Here is a 15,904-nt window from a genome sequence, read left to right on the forward strand (position 1 = left end):
AGACATACTGAGGGAATGAAAAATGGAGGAGGATACCAATGGTTCTTGGCTGTCCTCTTCTGCTCTGATGATGTAGTGCTAAAAGTGGAACACTTTGTATCTAAAGAGAGAATCTCTTCCTGGATCATAAAATAATGATGAGGTTTGGCACTGTTTTTTTTTATTTCTTAAGGCATCAGTCCCCTGTATACAATAAAAGTAGGATATTTTTTTTAGATGTTTTATCATGGCTTCTATTTTTATTTGTACTTTTCTGCCTGCACTTGATTGCAGATCCTGGTAGAGGCCACATTTTGAGAGCTTGTCTGTGAAATTAAGGGATCACTGTGTGCTCCAGTGTCTTAGTACCTCTGAGCAGCAGCCATGGCTCAAAAGCCTGGTTAAGAGGAAACAAGAGTTTGAAGCACTGCTCAGAATTTTGTGTGAGATGCTAATAATACCTTCTCAGTTTCTCAGAGGCTTTTCTTTTCCTTTACTAAGATTTGCGGTGGCTAATTTGATTTTCTTCCACGTAATACTGATAGGGAAGGACAGTGTGTTTGCTTCTTTTTTTTTTATTTTTAAGTTTCTTCATAACTGAAAACTTTAAATTCTCAGAATGAATAATTCCAGCACTTAGAAGGGAAGTGGCATTTTCACTGCATGTGCTGAGATACTGCAACAGAGGGAGAGAAGATCAGTAAACCTGGTAGGATCAGGGTTTTATTGTAGAAGTTAGGACAGGAAGAAGGATCTTATCTCTGTAACCATTCCTATGCTTCCCAATGAACTCCTCAGAACAGGAAGGAAAAAGTTGGAGCATTACACTTTAAACTTGGAAGTCTTTCAGGGGTGTTATGATGAGTAGCAAATACCTGAGCAGATCAAACTTGTAAGTTTGTCTTGTTCACTTGTTTTAGAATTGCTATGCAGTTAAAACTTCTAAAGGTGTCTTTCATGATGTCTTCTGTTGTTCCATGCCCACTTTTCTATGTGGATATTTGGAAAGAAACTTACTTGGTCACAACCAGTGGGTTGTTAGTTGCACTACAAGTCCTACTTTTTCTGGCTTGAATTTAAACAGATGGATTTTGCTTACAGATAAGTGCTGGGGATGGGCAATCCTGGGAGTTGCCTGTGCTCAGTGTTAACTGTGTGATCTGTGTTACATTTCCACAGGGTAGGTTATTCAGTCTGTGGAAATGTACACAGCTAGTTTTTACTGCATTTGCCTTAATGGAAGTGTGCAGCAGTTCAAAGATATAAATGAATATTGTGAAAGATTGGTAGAACTGTTAAAGGGAAATATAAATTCAAGCTCTATTGAGAAATGGCTTACAGCTGACAATGATGCAGTTTCTGTGTTCAGGAAACATTTGTCCTAATAAATCCTGTTTCATCACTCTAGCTGCTGAGACAGTGCTTGGGCACTTGGTAATTCTTCAGTGGGCAACAGATGAAATTGTGATCTAGTGGTATTGGAAGTTGTAACAGAGCCTGGGGCTTCCTAAACCTCTGAGAGTTACACGGTGCTCTATAAATTAATTTTATGGTTTAGGTGTACGTGGCTAAAATCTCTTAGAAGCCCTCAAGCTGCAGGCAGTGGTGGGGTGGAAGAGGTGACCGGGACCGCATGGGTTTGGTGCTCAGCATGGGTGGGATGAGATCCTGGGTTTCTCACTCTGGCTCTGTTGCAGGTGGAGAGGGAGAAGGCCATTCTGCTGGCCAACCTCCAGGAGTCCCAGACGCAGCTGGAGCACACCAAGGGAGCCCTGACAGAGCAGCACGAGCGCGTGCACAGGCTCACGGAGCACGTCAACGCCATGAGGGGCCTGCAGAGCAACAAGGAGCTGAAGGTTGAGCTTGACTGTGAGAAGGGCCGAGATTCCAGCGAGGAGGCGCACGACTACGAGGTGGACATCAATGGCTTGGAGATCCTGGAATGTAAATACAAAGTAGCTGTTACTGAGGTGATAGACCTTAAAGCAGAAATCAAAGCCTTAAAGGAGAAATATAATAAGTATGTGGAAAACTACACTGAAGAGAAGGCCAAGTATGAGAGCAGAATCCAGACGTATGACGAGCAGGTGACAAGCCTGGAGAAGTCGACCAAGGAAAGCCAGGAGAAAATGGTCCACATGGAGAAGGAGTTACAAAGGATGACAAGCATAGCAAACGAAAACCACAATACCCTTAACACTGCCCAGGACGAGCTGGTGACGTTTAGTGAGGAGTTGGCTCAGCTTTACCACCACGTCTGCCTGTGCAACAACGAGACACCCAACAGGGTCATGTTGGACTATTACAGGCAGAGCAGGGTCACCCGCAGCGGGAGCCTCAAGGGGCCCGATGACCCTCGAGGTCTCCTTTCCCCACGACTGGCCAGGCGGGGCGTGGCATCGCCCGTCGAAGCCAGAACCCCGACCGAGCAGGTGACGAAGGAGGCCGCAGAGCCCGGCAAGGAGCAGAGCCCCACAAAAACACCTTCCATTTCTCCTGTCATCACAGCCCCTCCTTCCTCCCCCGTCTCTGACACCAGTGACATCCGCAAGGAGCCTATGAACATCTACAACCTCAATGCCATAATAAGGGACCAAATCAAGCACTTGCAGAAGGCTGTGGACCGGTCGCTGCAGCTGTCGCGCCAGCGGGCCGCGGCCCGCGAGCTGGCGCCCATGATCGACAAGGACAAGGAGGCCTTAATGGAGGAGATCCTGAAGCTCAAGTCGCTCCTGAGTACAAAGCGAGAGCAGATCGCGACCCTGAGGGCGGTGCTGAAAGCCAACAAGCAGGTAAGGTGCTCCTAAAGCACTAACAGGAAAGTCTGTTATTTATACAGGTCACTTACAAGCTTTTCCAGGGGTGTTTGGGAGGAGAGGTTTTACTCACAGGTTATTTAGCCTCTCACTCACTCACAGCAAGGACACACCATCCTTCCCTCCCCTCCCAGCCTCCTCACTTTAAACGCTTCAGTTCTGCTTTTCTCAACACCCACCATTCACTCATCAGAGGTGTAGACAGGGACCACCAGAGGTGCAAGCAGGGACCAGCCCAGGCATGTTGCTGATATTTTCACAAACTGTTGGTTGGAAAACAAAATAGAAAACCCCTGAAGAGGCTGTCAGTGGTATACTCTTCTATTTAGGAAAATAAAAATCTTCAGGGAATTATTTTGAGTGTTTTATTTCAAATTTTAAGAGGAATTCATCCAGCCACTTTATTTTTGATGTTTCACCAATGAAAAGAAGCCAAAAATTGTAGTACTTGATATTAAATCCATCTTGATAAGAAATCCATCTCATTGCTATGTTTTTCAAGAGTGCTGTCAATTTTTCTTTGCGTAGTATACCTACCAAGCCCTTGGCATCCATTAGATTCCAGGTTTGAAAACACTGTAAAAAAATCTAAATTTAAACACGCAAATAGTTTTATTCATTTTGATGCATTTCCTTTTGCCCAGAATTAAATCTGAGTGCAGAAGGCTGCAGTGGCAGTGGTTTCATTCTAAGTTGCCTGGCACTTTCCCCATCTGAAAACATTGCAGGGATCACCACATGGGGGCTTGAATCCTTGTTAACAGCTTGGCACTCTGTTAGCTGCTGACAGTGATGGGATTTCAGTGTTAAAATTCCCAATAGTCAACTATTCTGAAGTTACACCAATCAGTTAAACTTGAAATTGTATCTCTAACTGCATAGGATACTGGGGATTTTTAAATTGCAGCAATATTTCAACATACATTGAGTCTTTTATAGCATTTCCCCCTCTCCCTGATACAACACATGTTAAATATTAAGTCAAGTAATTAAATACCATCTCTAGCTAAGCAATAATAGCTCTAAGCAATTATATGTAGATTTTCCATGTAATTAAAATGTAATTTAGATGGAATTGATGTATGTGGGTATACATTCTGTGATTCCAAATTAAAGATTTTTCCCATTAGCATAGAGCTATCATTTATTTTTTGCTGCTACCAGAAGATCTATCTCAGTCTCTCTCTTTTATTGGTGTCAGAAATAATGCATTATCCTAAGGCATGCTCACTGAAATGGAAAAGATAGATTTGCTGACTAAGGAGCTGCTATTAACTAATCTTTTATTTATTAGATAGCAGCATAGATATTGGTAACTGTAAAACTTGGTACAGAAATTTGCAATACTTGTCCATGCAAGCCTGATATCAGCTTCCTCAAACTTTCAAGCTAAAAGACAATAATGTAAAGAGAAGGAGAAATTTAATGTTGGAGAGGGGAAGAGTTGTTCATTATGTGCCAGCCTCAAGTGGTGGGTGTATCCCAGAACCCAAATTCATGTTTTGATTCATGTTCAAAAAAACAGGAGTTAAGATTTATTCTTTTGAGGTCCTCCCCTTCAAAAGAGTAAGTTTCTAAGCAGCAAAAGACTGGGGATTCTTTTCCCTTCCTTAGGTCTGGTCTTTTGGACTGTACTTAAGTGAAAAATCATCCTTAACTAGGGAAGCACAGTTGGTATGTAGTGTTGGTCAGTAGTATTTGCATATAAGCATTTTTATTTTATTAATAAATATTATTTATAAGTATTATTTTATTTTCACAAAGCTCTTGCAGGAGAGAAAGAGAGAGCAAGATTTGGTGTAAGAAAATGCAAACTTAAGGCCATGAAAATCGATTATTAAATCAATAGCTCAAGAAAGCAAGGCACATAGATCTTGCTGGCTTGCTTGCTTACCTTGTCTTGATTTATGTATCCATTTGTTCATAGCCCAAATTACTGTGTCTACACCTGATTGGTGGAATAAACGTTAACAAGTAGCATAAATGGGAAAGTAAAATCAAATTAATGATGCAGGACTGCATTAATTTTTAGGACTGGTTCAATAATGGGTTTGATTTTGATTTCTAATCAGAAAGCAAAGCTGCCTATGAGGGAAATTTAATACCCTGGAGTTCTGATGGAAAGCTGCTCAGTTGTTTTCATAGGTAAATAGTTCAATGAGGCAGAATTGAGTCAGCAAGACCCTCACTACAGCTATTAACTGTAGTGTCTGCAGCTTCCATGACTGAAATACCCATGAAAGTCCTTCAGAAAAAATACCTTAATAACCCAGGCATACAAAATTTTATCTATAAACTAATGCTGATACTATATGGACAGAACACAGGCGAATTTCTGCTGTGAAAGAGAGACTTGATGAAAAGTCAAGGTACAACTTCTGCTCTAAAAATATGGGCTAGTTTTCTGCTTTTTGTGTGACATAAAAATCCTACCAGTGTAGGATTATTTAGTATTTATTAACAATTATTTTAAATGGTATGCTTCTCACACTGCTGATAACAAGTAAATGAGATACAAAGCTGTCTTAGAAAATGAGATTCATTCACAGATTTCAGGATGAAGATGGCAACCTTTGGGTTGAGTTTGGGCAAACATCTCTTCTGTAAGGATACAGAGGAAGGTGGAAAAGGACCCTGTTAGTTGTGCCAGTGCTTGAGGTCCTGGGCTCAGGTGTGTGCTGACCTCAGCCAATTCACCTCCAGGGCTGGGCTTTGGGAATGGGGAGGGAGCTGAGCTCCTCGTGTCCCCAGCTCTCTTTTCCTCACTGATATTTCACACCCTGCTGGAGTCCAGGCCTTGGAGCTCTCTGCTCCCTCCTGGCGTTGCTGTCAATTCCAGGTGACTTCTGCTCCACAGTAAATGCACAGTGAGCCATCAGTCCCAATCCCATGTCTGCAGATGCCTGGCTGAGAGCCTGGGTGCTTCGCTTGCCCAGTTCCTCAGCATGACAGGTCTGACAAGACAGTGTCATGAGCACCTCTGGTGTCTTATTGGATTATTTACTTCACTGAAGAATAGTCATGCTTTTTTTTCTTTGTTTTCATCTTTTTTCTTGTGCTTGCCATCTATTTGTGTGTTGTGAGATTGCATTTTATGTGGAAAAAAATTCTCTGATTTTTCTGATTCAATTTTTTTTCTTTGCCTGCAGCTTTAAAAAAATGCCAGGTCCTGGCATCTGCTTCTTTGTGGCACCCACTACTTGGAGATTTTATTTATCCCATCCTTCCTTTCAGAGGATGCTCTGTATACACTGTTCTAGATTACCTAAATCTAGATTATCCTACAGAACTGGCTGCCAGGCATAACCAAGCATATATGGCTCAATGGGTACAATTTTGGGGATTGGCTGAGATGGGGAACAAATAGAAATAATTTCAACAAGAGCTGGCACTGGAGGAGGAGTAACATGGAGCTGTGTCTTCAGTTCCTTTTGTCCCTGTTAGTTTGGCTCAGTGGGACAGTCCAGCTGAGGTGACCAGACACTCTGAGAGATGGAGGCTGAGTTCCTCTTCTAGCCCGTCTTCCTCTCCATTACACATTCAGCCTTCAGAGTGTTCTCAGAATTCAGGCAATTTTCCTGTCTCTTCAAGCTCCTCAAATTTCCAAGAGAAGCTTCCTCAGCTTGTGTTCCCCTTCTTTCTTTAGCTACTAAATCCACTTTTTTCTTATAGGATTTTTTTTTGGTTTTGTTTTGTTTATTTATTTGCTTCTCTAGCAGACCACTTGTGCCCATTTGTTCTTCACTTAGGAGATTTTCAGGAGGGAGATCCTCAGCAGCTTGGCTGGTGCATGGAGAAACATGAAGTATTTCCCATAGGATTTGAAGTTTATGCTTTGTTTTCTCTATGTTGTTTCATAGGAAACTTTAATAGGAAGAAAAAAATGTTTGAAGATTTGACCGAGTCCTTCTTCTGTTACTTTTATTCACCAAGCAAACTATATTTTCATCCTCTAGTGTTGCACATCCATTAACTTACCCTGACATCCAAAGTAAATCATGGGGATCATGGTCTGTCTGATCATTGTGCACAGTTTCAGTGATGGGTAAATTACTGTAATTTATGAGTGCACATTTTGGTCACAGCTGAAAACAGACAAAAAGCTGATTATTTCTGCTTTATCCTGCCAAGACATAGGCTGGTGTCCACCATCCTGCACTGCACCAAAGCATATATCAGCAAGGCTGAAAAAAGCAGAATTTATTTAAATAGATCCCTAAGTGATTGATAATTTTAACATGTATTGCTGATGATTTCAAATCTGGATTGGAAAAACACATCTATTTAAAATGATAGGTGGTTACTATTGCCCTTTAAAAATCTGCTCTCTTAATGTAAATTGGTGTGAAAGGAAGAAAATATTATTGGTGAGTAATGCAATTAAAGAATTAATTATTTTAACATTGTTATTTAACAAGACACAAGTGAATAAAGTTGTAATTTATAGGAGATTCTAATGTGCCCTTTTGTTAAGAGACATTGTTAGTGAGAAATGTATTGAGTTTTGGAAAACTGGGTTTGAAATAGGTTTCCAACTGGTTGGTCATTACCATCTTTTGTCCCGTTCCCTTGCTAGTTGCTTCAACCTAATGTTCTTCTAACCTTCTCTCCCCTGGTGGTGGCTAAAGAGCCCATAAGATCAACAGATGAAATTGATTTCCTGTGAGAATTGCTGCAACTTATTATGCACTAAATGAAGTGCAAAAAAGAACCATATCACCCTCTGAATAAATGTAAAAGGAAGCAAATTTTTCTTCATTTCATTCAAAGGCAATATTTTTAAATGTCTCAAGCAGCAGCAGGTATAAAGCCTCTATAAAACTATGTGTTTTGAATAACTTCAAAATTATACTAAATTCATAAGTAAAGCGGAATGTTCAAGTCTTGCAGAGATAAGACAGATATAACTATTAAAAACAGTACAGTAGAAAATGAAAGAAAATGATTGGATAAAATTTAAAACAGAAAGAAGGGAGCAGCAAAAATTTAGGAATGGGTCAAATACAAAGCTTTGCTTTCCTGTTAAATGAAACCTGTAATTTACACTTTTTTATTATCTTTTTTTTTTTAGTGGTTAAAACTGCTAAAATAATGCTGGTTTGCACAGCAGTGAACATTGCCAGTTTTCAGGCATAAATCAAGCTGCCAGGTCCTGGCCATCCCTGTGCCCAAGGAAAGCCTCAGCCAGCAGGAGGCTTGAGGCCAAACACGGTGATTCACAGCTTGGCTGCAGAGGCTGAGCCTCATGTGCTCTGTGTCCTGTTTGCAAAGTGCCAGGGGACACACTTGGGTGTTTATTGCAGCTCAAACAATGGGGCAGCAGCTCCTGCAGTAACTTTACTCACTTGCCTGAGCCCTCCACATACAGCTGCACAGTTTTGCAGAGATACTTGAGGTGCTGAGTTGTTGCCAGTTTCCATTGAAACGGGCTTTGTCCTTTCAGCTGCTTTCTCCTTTTCCTGCTTTCATGGAGTGCAACTTGAAGAAGTTAAAGTGTGCAGTCCAGTGAAGATCAGGTTTAATTTCTTTTACTGTGTGAATGAAGGACATCAAACCCAAAATCAGGCATGGGATTTTAGCTGTTCTCAGATCTCTGTCTCATAAGCACCTATCCTTGTTTTTGTTTTCAGACAGCTGAAGTGGCACTGGCCAATTTGAAGAACAAATATGAAAATGAAAAAGCAATGGTGACTGAGACCATGACCAAGCTACGGAACGAACTAAAGGCTCTGAAGGAAGATGCAGCAACCTTCTCATCCTTGAGAGCAATGTTTGCAACCAGGTAAGGAAAAGGTGTCACCACCTGGCTCAGCACTGCAAACATGTGTGTGCTAAGTGAGAACACACTTAGCTGTGTGTGTTGGGTGCTTAGGAGGATAGAGAAATTGTTTTCTGCATGGTCAGGGGTTTCTTGGATGAAGGTGAATGAGTCCTAGAATGCACACTGTGCAAAACTTGCAGGCTTTCAAGTGCTGCTGAGACATGTGTCTTGGAAAATAAAGCTGAAGAATAGCAATGTCAATACAACCTTGAGTAAAGTGTTATAAATGGCAGTATATAGCTACAGAATATTTGCATTTATAGGGTTTTTTAAAGTGGAAATCAAATAGAGGATTTATGTGGTTGATTTTCCCATTCAGAAGTACACAGTGATTCTGTCATGTAAAGCTATCGTATGGTTAATGATGATCTTCAGAACCCCACATTTTCATTACAGTGAGATTTATTACTTACCAGTAGTAAAATCTATTTAATCAACCAGCCTATGCTATAATCCAGTGCTAATAATTGTAAGGCCACTGTAATTTCCCACTCCAGCATAAATTCTTATTTTCTTCCACTGTGATACTCAATTTATTATCTTCTCCTTCACAGGATAAAAGCTTCACTTACCTTCTGTAACATAGTTCCTGCTGGCAGGACACTAATTAATCAACTTTCATCTTTCCTTCTCTCACATCTTCTTCAGAAGACCTTTTGGTTTTACACAGAATCACAGAATCAACTAGGTTGGAAAATACTTCTGAGATTGAGTCCAGCCTATGACCCAACACCACCTGTGATCCAGACCATGGCACTGAGTCAAGTCCAGGCTTTCCTTAAACACCCCCAGGGATGTGACTGCACCACCTCCCTGGGCAGTTCACTTCAATGTCTGATAGTCCTTTTTGTGAAGAAATTCTTCCTAATCACCACCTAGACCTCCCCTGGCACAGCTTAAGCCTGTGTCTTTTCATCTTAGCTGCTTTTTAAAAGGTTACCTAAAAATCTTTTCATTTTTAAAGCTCCAGCTTTTTCATCAATAAATTCTTATTTTGGGAATACACAAATACTTTTTCCCCCCCTCTTCTGATCAAACACAGTACAGATTTCTTGTGTGTGCTTTAGTCCATAAATGATAAGACATCTTTGTGCCTTCTGCCAACATCTCTTCAGTGCTGCTGGCAGTGACATCTCACCACTTTAGCCTTCTAAGGTGCTTTTTTGCTTAGTGGCAGTGGCAGCAGCAGCTGGGAGAAGTGGGAAGGAAGGAGAAAAGGGGCATTTATATGTCGTGACATTGGTGCTGTGTACAAATTCATCATAGGTCCTTCGCCAGAGGAGCGCGTGTAGCGACATAATGGAAACGAAGACCCAGCTCAGCAGGTGGTGTGAACCAAGGTAGCCTCATTGATTTCATTGGCATCTAAAGGCTTTCTTCCACAAAGGAGAGTTGTGTGTGTGTGTTGGAAATGCATGTGTTTACCTTTCTGTGCAAGCTCCTTGCTCTAGGAGATGCAGGAATGTTCTTACTCTGGAAGAGCTTATGGAAGGCGGGTAACTCTGGAGCAGAGGAGTGGCATCGTGAGCATAAAGCAAAACAAGGGTCTTGAATGGGCCATAAATCATCAGCACATGAGGTAAAAGTAGTTTTCAAAGCTTTAGAGCGAATGTTAGATTGTTGGTGTACTGAATGCTCCTTACCAGTTTGGGCATCCTGAGTGCAGATCTCAGTTGGGTTCAAGACATCCTGGAGCTGATGGGAGGCAGCAGCATCCCCTCCATGAGAATTAGGCTTCAGTGATGCCACTCATCCAGGTGTCTTTTCTAGATGCTTTGTGTGTAGGATGTAAAGAAACTTCTGTTACTCTTCTATGAGCTATAAAAGAAGTCTGTGTGACCTGCTGAGTTACACATTTTTAGTTTAAAAAAATGTCTCATGTTAATAGTGATAAATCCCAGCCCAAGAATTTACTGCTGTTAGTAAACTCCATGTAGTAGTGATTAAACACTCAATGTATGGCCTATGGGACATATCCCTGCCCTTGACATCCTAAGTTTTTGCCCAGTATTCTCTGAGCACAGTTATAAAAAATGATTCACTACAAGGCCTTCCACATCATTATACTCCTATAGATTTTTCTGTTGTAAAATATTCATTTTTCTTCCCTAGCATGGAGTTTAATGGCCTTTATAATTAAATCAATCTTCCTAAATGGTCAAATCATTGACTCATTCCAAATAGTCCATTTGGAAGAGCATTTGTTTAAATGACAGAGAGTTGATATATTCTACAAGTCTTTTGAAGAGGAGAAATCTGTTTGAAAATACAAGGCTGTAAGATTTTTGTGCGGTAACATTAGATGCAGTAGCAACCCTCAGCATAAAAAAGCAATTGTTTAGTCTTAGTTGAATAAAACAGTGGTTTCCATGGTTTTAGTGCATCACATGGTACTTCTGAATTTGTACCATAGGGAGATCATCCTTCTGATAGCAGAATTGTATTATAGATCTGAAAATGGTTGCCTATACTGTTTGATAGAACAATATCCTTTCTCTTTCCATAAAGCATCACTTTGGTCCCCAAGTGGATGTTCATCTGGTGCTGTATGGAACTGTGTATTTACTTCCTCAAATACACCAGATAAAGGTCATAGCACACGTCCTAAGGAGAGCACAGCACTTCTGTTTCTGGTCTGAACAGCAAAGTTGACACTTTCCTCCAAAGCTCCCCTGTGCAGAAAGCAGGAGCCTTCTTTTTCTGTGTTTTTCCTCACACTTGTTCATCCTTCACTCCTTAAGCTCTTTTTGCAGTTCTTTGTCTCAAAAGTCCTTCTGTCCTGCTTGTGTCTCTACTTTTGCCCTTTTTCCTTCTGGAGCAGCTTATTTGATCCAAAAATCTCTGACATTCTGATCTCTACAGCTTCCTCCTTCCCCTTTCATTAGCCTTGTGATCTCTTTCTGAGATTTATGTGCTTCAGACCTGTCAAGAATATTTCCTGGAATACCTCTCTTGGTAAAAGAAAGCTACAGCATATAAAACCACTTTTGTGGGATTCAAGGGGTTGGCAAAACAGAGCTGAAGTTTCTGTTAGATGCCAGTGCCATGTGCAGCCTTTAACCTGCTTATTTTGTCATGGGCTGCTTCTGGTATTCCCAGAGAAAATGAGGAATTCCCAAAGAAACTTTTCCTGCCCCTCCTGTTTTTTCCCTTCATTCTCACCCTGAGTTCTGACCCAGGGTAAGGGTGGTCTGTATTTGTGAAGTGACGAGCAGCACTCATCCAGAGGAACAATAAATAATTGTTTAAAACATTAGTTTTCCAATCTAGAGCAGGTGTTGTCCTGAGAGAGGAAGTCCTGAGCTGAAGGACAGAAGGAACTACTTTTAAACAGGATCCTTAAGCTATTCAGGAAGCAAAATACACTGACTCCCTACACTGCTTGCTTTGCCAGCCTAAACTGAGATATGTAACAGGAGAGAGCAGGAAATACTGCCATAGTCCTGACACTGCATGCATGGATTTTATTCTTTATCCATCAAAATATTTTCTTATTATAATTTTAAAAGAAAAATGTGTGCTGAACAGACTGAGTAGGAAGATTGAACAGATCCTGGAGCTGAGAAAACATTTTTGAACAGAAGAGAATTATGATTATCTAGTTAGAGCAGGGACCTGTCACTGTCAGTGTCACTGTCACTGGGTTTTAGCTCAAGCTCTGCTATGATTTATGTTACCTAAATTACACATAAGCCTGATTTGGTATTTGGTTTATGTTCCTAGACGAGAGGGATAGATGGAAGCAGAAATCCCTTAAAATCCTATATAAGCTTCTTGGATCAGTTCATAAAAAATAAGTGGGCTTATGTGTCTGCTTGCATTCTGAGATGAGAGGAATGAAAAATAGGTGAAACCTTGACTTTTGCTCTAAGTACACCAGCAGACAGCAAGAAAACAGTGCTGTTTATTTAATAGTGGCTTGCAGCTTACAACCTGTCTTGGGGCAAGAGGGAAATTGGGGAAGAGTTCTGGCTCAGGAGGATGTAACCTGACTTTTGCTATCACTGTTTGGACAAACACTCATTCAGAGCCCTGGAGTATCCTGCAGCCCTGCAATGGTCTCTGCCATGCCAGCAGTCATCTTTCCTAGGAGCTTTCTACCTTGTTCTCCTAGGAGATCCTTAACCTTTCTCTTCCTTCTGTGAGACTTGATGAATGTTTATCAAATGTGTGGGTGAAAGGCAATATAGATATGTGCAATGCTTTTTTATTTTTTAATTGGAAACACTTTTCCTTTTATCCCACACTTGCACATAGCTGGGAATATCTCAGTGAAAGGAAAAGCTATGGCTGGAGGCAGTTGTTACCTCCCACTACATAGAATAACCTTCTCTGCTGCCAAATTGCAGGATATCTGAGGCTGTTAATTCAACAGAAGTTAAGAGAGGCTTCTACTTGCATGATTTAGGTTTAACCTTTCTTTTAAACTTTCAAAAAAAAAAAGTGGACTTGCTTTTATTGGGACACTTCTAGGAAGGGCATGAGGACATGTAATTAATCAGAACAGCTGGAAAATGTATTTATGAGATTGGTTTTGTCTGAACAACAGCTAATAGCATCTAGTATATGCAGATTTCTCAAGAGAGCTTGATATAGTTTATAGCAAGTTCATCTAAGACTGCATTAGTAATATCTACCTTCATGGCACATGTTTCTTAACTGTTCAGTTGGGCTGTTTTACAAATCAGATGTGCAAATACCAAGAACACCTTCTAATGCCTGAGAAAAATCAAACTTTTTCCAAAATCAAAATTGATGTATAGGCATATTAATGGAAGACAATTTATTCCTCTAGTGGCAGTGTGCACAGGAGCTGCTGCAGGTGTTGCAGCTAAAAATTTTCAACAGGAAACATGTTTGGAAACAAATGAGGTCTCTTGGACAAAGAGGAAAGCAGGAGAGAATAAAGGACAAGGATACAAGGCCCATCTGGTTACAAGAATGAGGCTTTAAAACTCTGATAACATAGACATTAAAGTAAATTAATTTGAAATAGGAATTACTATAATACTCAGAATGCTGATTCCATGTCTCTGTCAAGGAAACTGATTTAAGCATCAACATGCATCTCACAGCTTAATAGGAGCAGAAATAGGTGTGCATGTTGGCTTTAAGCCAACTGGCATTTCTAAAGTTCCTCTTTTCCTCAAGGCTTGGGTAGCAGCAATCATGCTTATTAAGGTCCTGTAGAAGAAAGATAATACTGAAACTGTAGATGAAGCTGTATCTGACACAGTAATTTTGCTTGCAGTGCCTGAATTGTTCAAAGGGGAAGTGCAATATATATGTAAGTATTTGTGTGTGAAGAATAACTAACTACACATTTTCAAGTATATTTTGGTTCTGTTTCCCAAGGGCAAGATTAAAATTTCAGAGAAATTACTTTCATCCCTCAGTTTACAATAATTCAAGGGTTTATTGCATCACCCATTTTGATAAGGAAGACTAAAATAGTTTTCTATGCTTGCTTTCTGTAAGTGATACTGATAAAATTACATCCTCATCCATTACACAATTGCAATTACACAGCAAAGCTACTTAGATTCACCCAGATCTTGTGGGAAGGAGATCTGGTGAAAGCTTCATCATTCAACATGAAAAATCCTTGGGTGTTTCCACAAATGTCTGATGGTCAGGCAGTACTGCTGTCTGTGAAGCATCTCAGTGCTGGGATACATTTATTTCTATTGCTCTTGGTTCTTACTGATTAGATGGTCTATTGCTATCAAACTGAAGCTATTTCACTTCAAAAAGTGTTTTAAGACAATTCTGAAATGCCTTGCTTTTCCTGTTAACTTTGGGAAGTTTTGCTAGAAGCAGAAATAAATTGAACTTGGTCTTAAATCAAACAAAATCGTAAGAAAGGTGGTTTTAGTTCTCAGAGATCTAAAGCAAATGAAAAGATAATTTTTCATGTGGGTAAAAAAGGATGAGGATTAAAAAGGAGTAGTGATGAACACACCTCCAAGAAATTCAACAGTAAATGAGAACTATCTTCCAGGTTTGGGGTTTCCTAATAGTATCCTTTTAATCAATGGTAACTGTTGGTAGTCATGGTAGTAAGTGATTAACAAGGGTAAATAATGGAAGCTTTCTCATTTCACAAAATCTGGTGTGTAAAGTGTTCAAACTACTTGCAGTCTTTTTTTTTTTAATACTCTCTTGAAGTGGATATTACTGCCTGTGGAAAATAGTATTTTCTAATTGGTAGCATTTTTAATCATGGTGACTTACTGGTAGAAGCAGCACCCAAAATTGTTATTTGTGGTCTGAACTGGAAATAATCCCATATTTCCCCTCCAATTGCATGAGAAACATGTTACATTGTCATAGACTATGTTGATATAGGCACAGGTTGTCTTGCTGAATGGGAAGTTCCATTCTTGCTGAATGGAACATTCAGATCCAAGTCCAAATTGATTCAGAGGGGAACAGAAGAATTCAGGCTGCCAGCTGCCAGGATTAGGGGCAGCAGAAGCTGGGATCTGAGTCTGGCTCTGTAACAGAAGCCCGGGAATGTGCTCACTGGTACGGTCAGTTCTTGGGCTGCTTCCCCAGATCTCTGCCCTGTTTTTCTGCAGGTGTGATGAGTACGTCACTCAGCTGGATGAGATGCAGAGGCAGCTGGCGGCTGCAGAGGATGAGAAGAAGACCCTGAACTCTCTGCTGCGCATGGCTATCCAGCAAAAGCTTGCCCTGACCCAGCGCCTGGAGGATTTAGAGTTCGACCACGAGCAGTCACGGCGCAGCAAAGGCAAGCTGGGAAAGAGCAAGATCGGCAGCCCTAAAGTAAGTGAGGAGGCATCAGCCACCGTGCCAAGCATAGACACTTTCCTCCTGCATAGTCAGGGCCCACAGCAACCAAACTTACTGGTCAGCAGTGGCACTCAGAGGAAAAGGTATGCATGCAGTGATCTTTACAGTACAGTGCAGTAGCCAGACTTGCATTAAAGTTGTTCACTGAATTATAAACATAATGATTCCTTTTTTTTACTTTTATTTTTTTCTTTCCGTCCTTTGACTGGGGAGAAGGAGGCGGGGAGGATATGAGTATGAAATTCAAAGCCTGGCAACATGTGGTTCTGATCCACCTACTCACTGTTATTTCCTCCTTCTGAATGCAGTGTTTTGAACTATATTCTGTCAGTGTCTCGGTGCATCTTGTATGTCTTTAATATTAAGTGTGAATGTATTTTCTTTAACAAGTTTTCTTTAAGTTTCCCTATGGTTTTCCGTTATGAGCATCTGAAATAAAAGAAGGATTGTGCTCTATGAGCATTTTAGTGCT

General features: G+C 40.6%; 1 protein-coding gene across 8 annotated transcripts in view; it reads left to right on the plus strand.

The window, feature by feature from the left end:
- BICD1 (BICD cargo adaptor 1) overlaps positions 1 to 15,904 on the plus strand; it is a 171,839-nt gene that overhangs the window by 130,124 nt on the left and 25,811 nt on the right. For 4 of the 8 annotated variants that reach the window (XM_064737666.1, XM_064737621.1, XM_064737627.1 and 1 more), the window contains exons 5-7: positions 1,677 to 2,771; positions 8,426 to 8,577; positions 15,198 to 15,515. In XM_064737666.1, coding sequence (XP_064593736.1) covers positions 1,677 to 2,771; positions 8,426 to 8,577; positions 15,198 to 15,515 — 1,565 coding nt within the window. The remainder of the gene's footprint in view (positions 1 to 1,676; positions 2,772 to 8,425; positions 8,578 to 15,197; positions 15,516 to 15,904) is intronic. The other 4 variants (XM_064737641.1, XM_064737658.1, XM_064737647.1 and 1 more) reach the window with 1 other exon arrangement.

The sequence above is a fragment of the Zonotrichia leucophrys genome, chromosome 1A, assembly GCF_028769735.1.
Source record: "Zonotrichia leucophrys gambelii isolate GWCS_2022_RI chromosome 1A, RI_Zleu_2.0, whole genome shotgun sequence".
Classification (NCBI taxonomy): Eukaryota; Metazoa; Chordata; class Aves; order Passeriformes; family Passerellidae; genus Zonotrichia; species Zonotrichia leucophrys.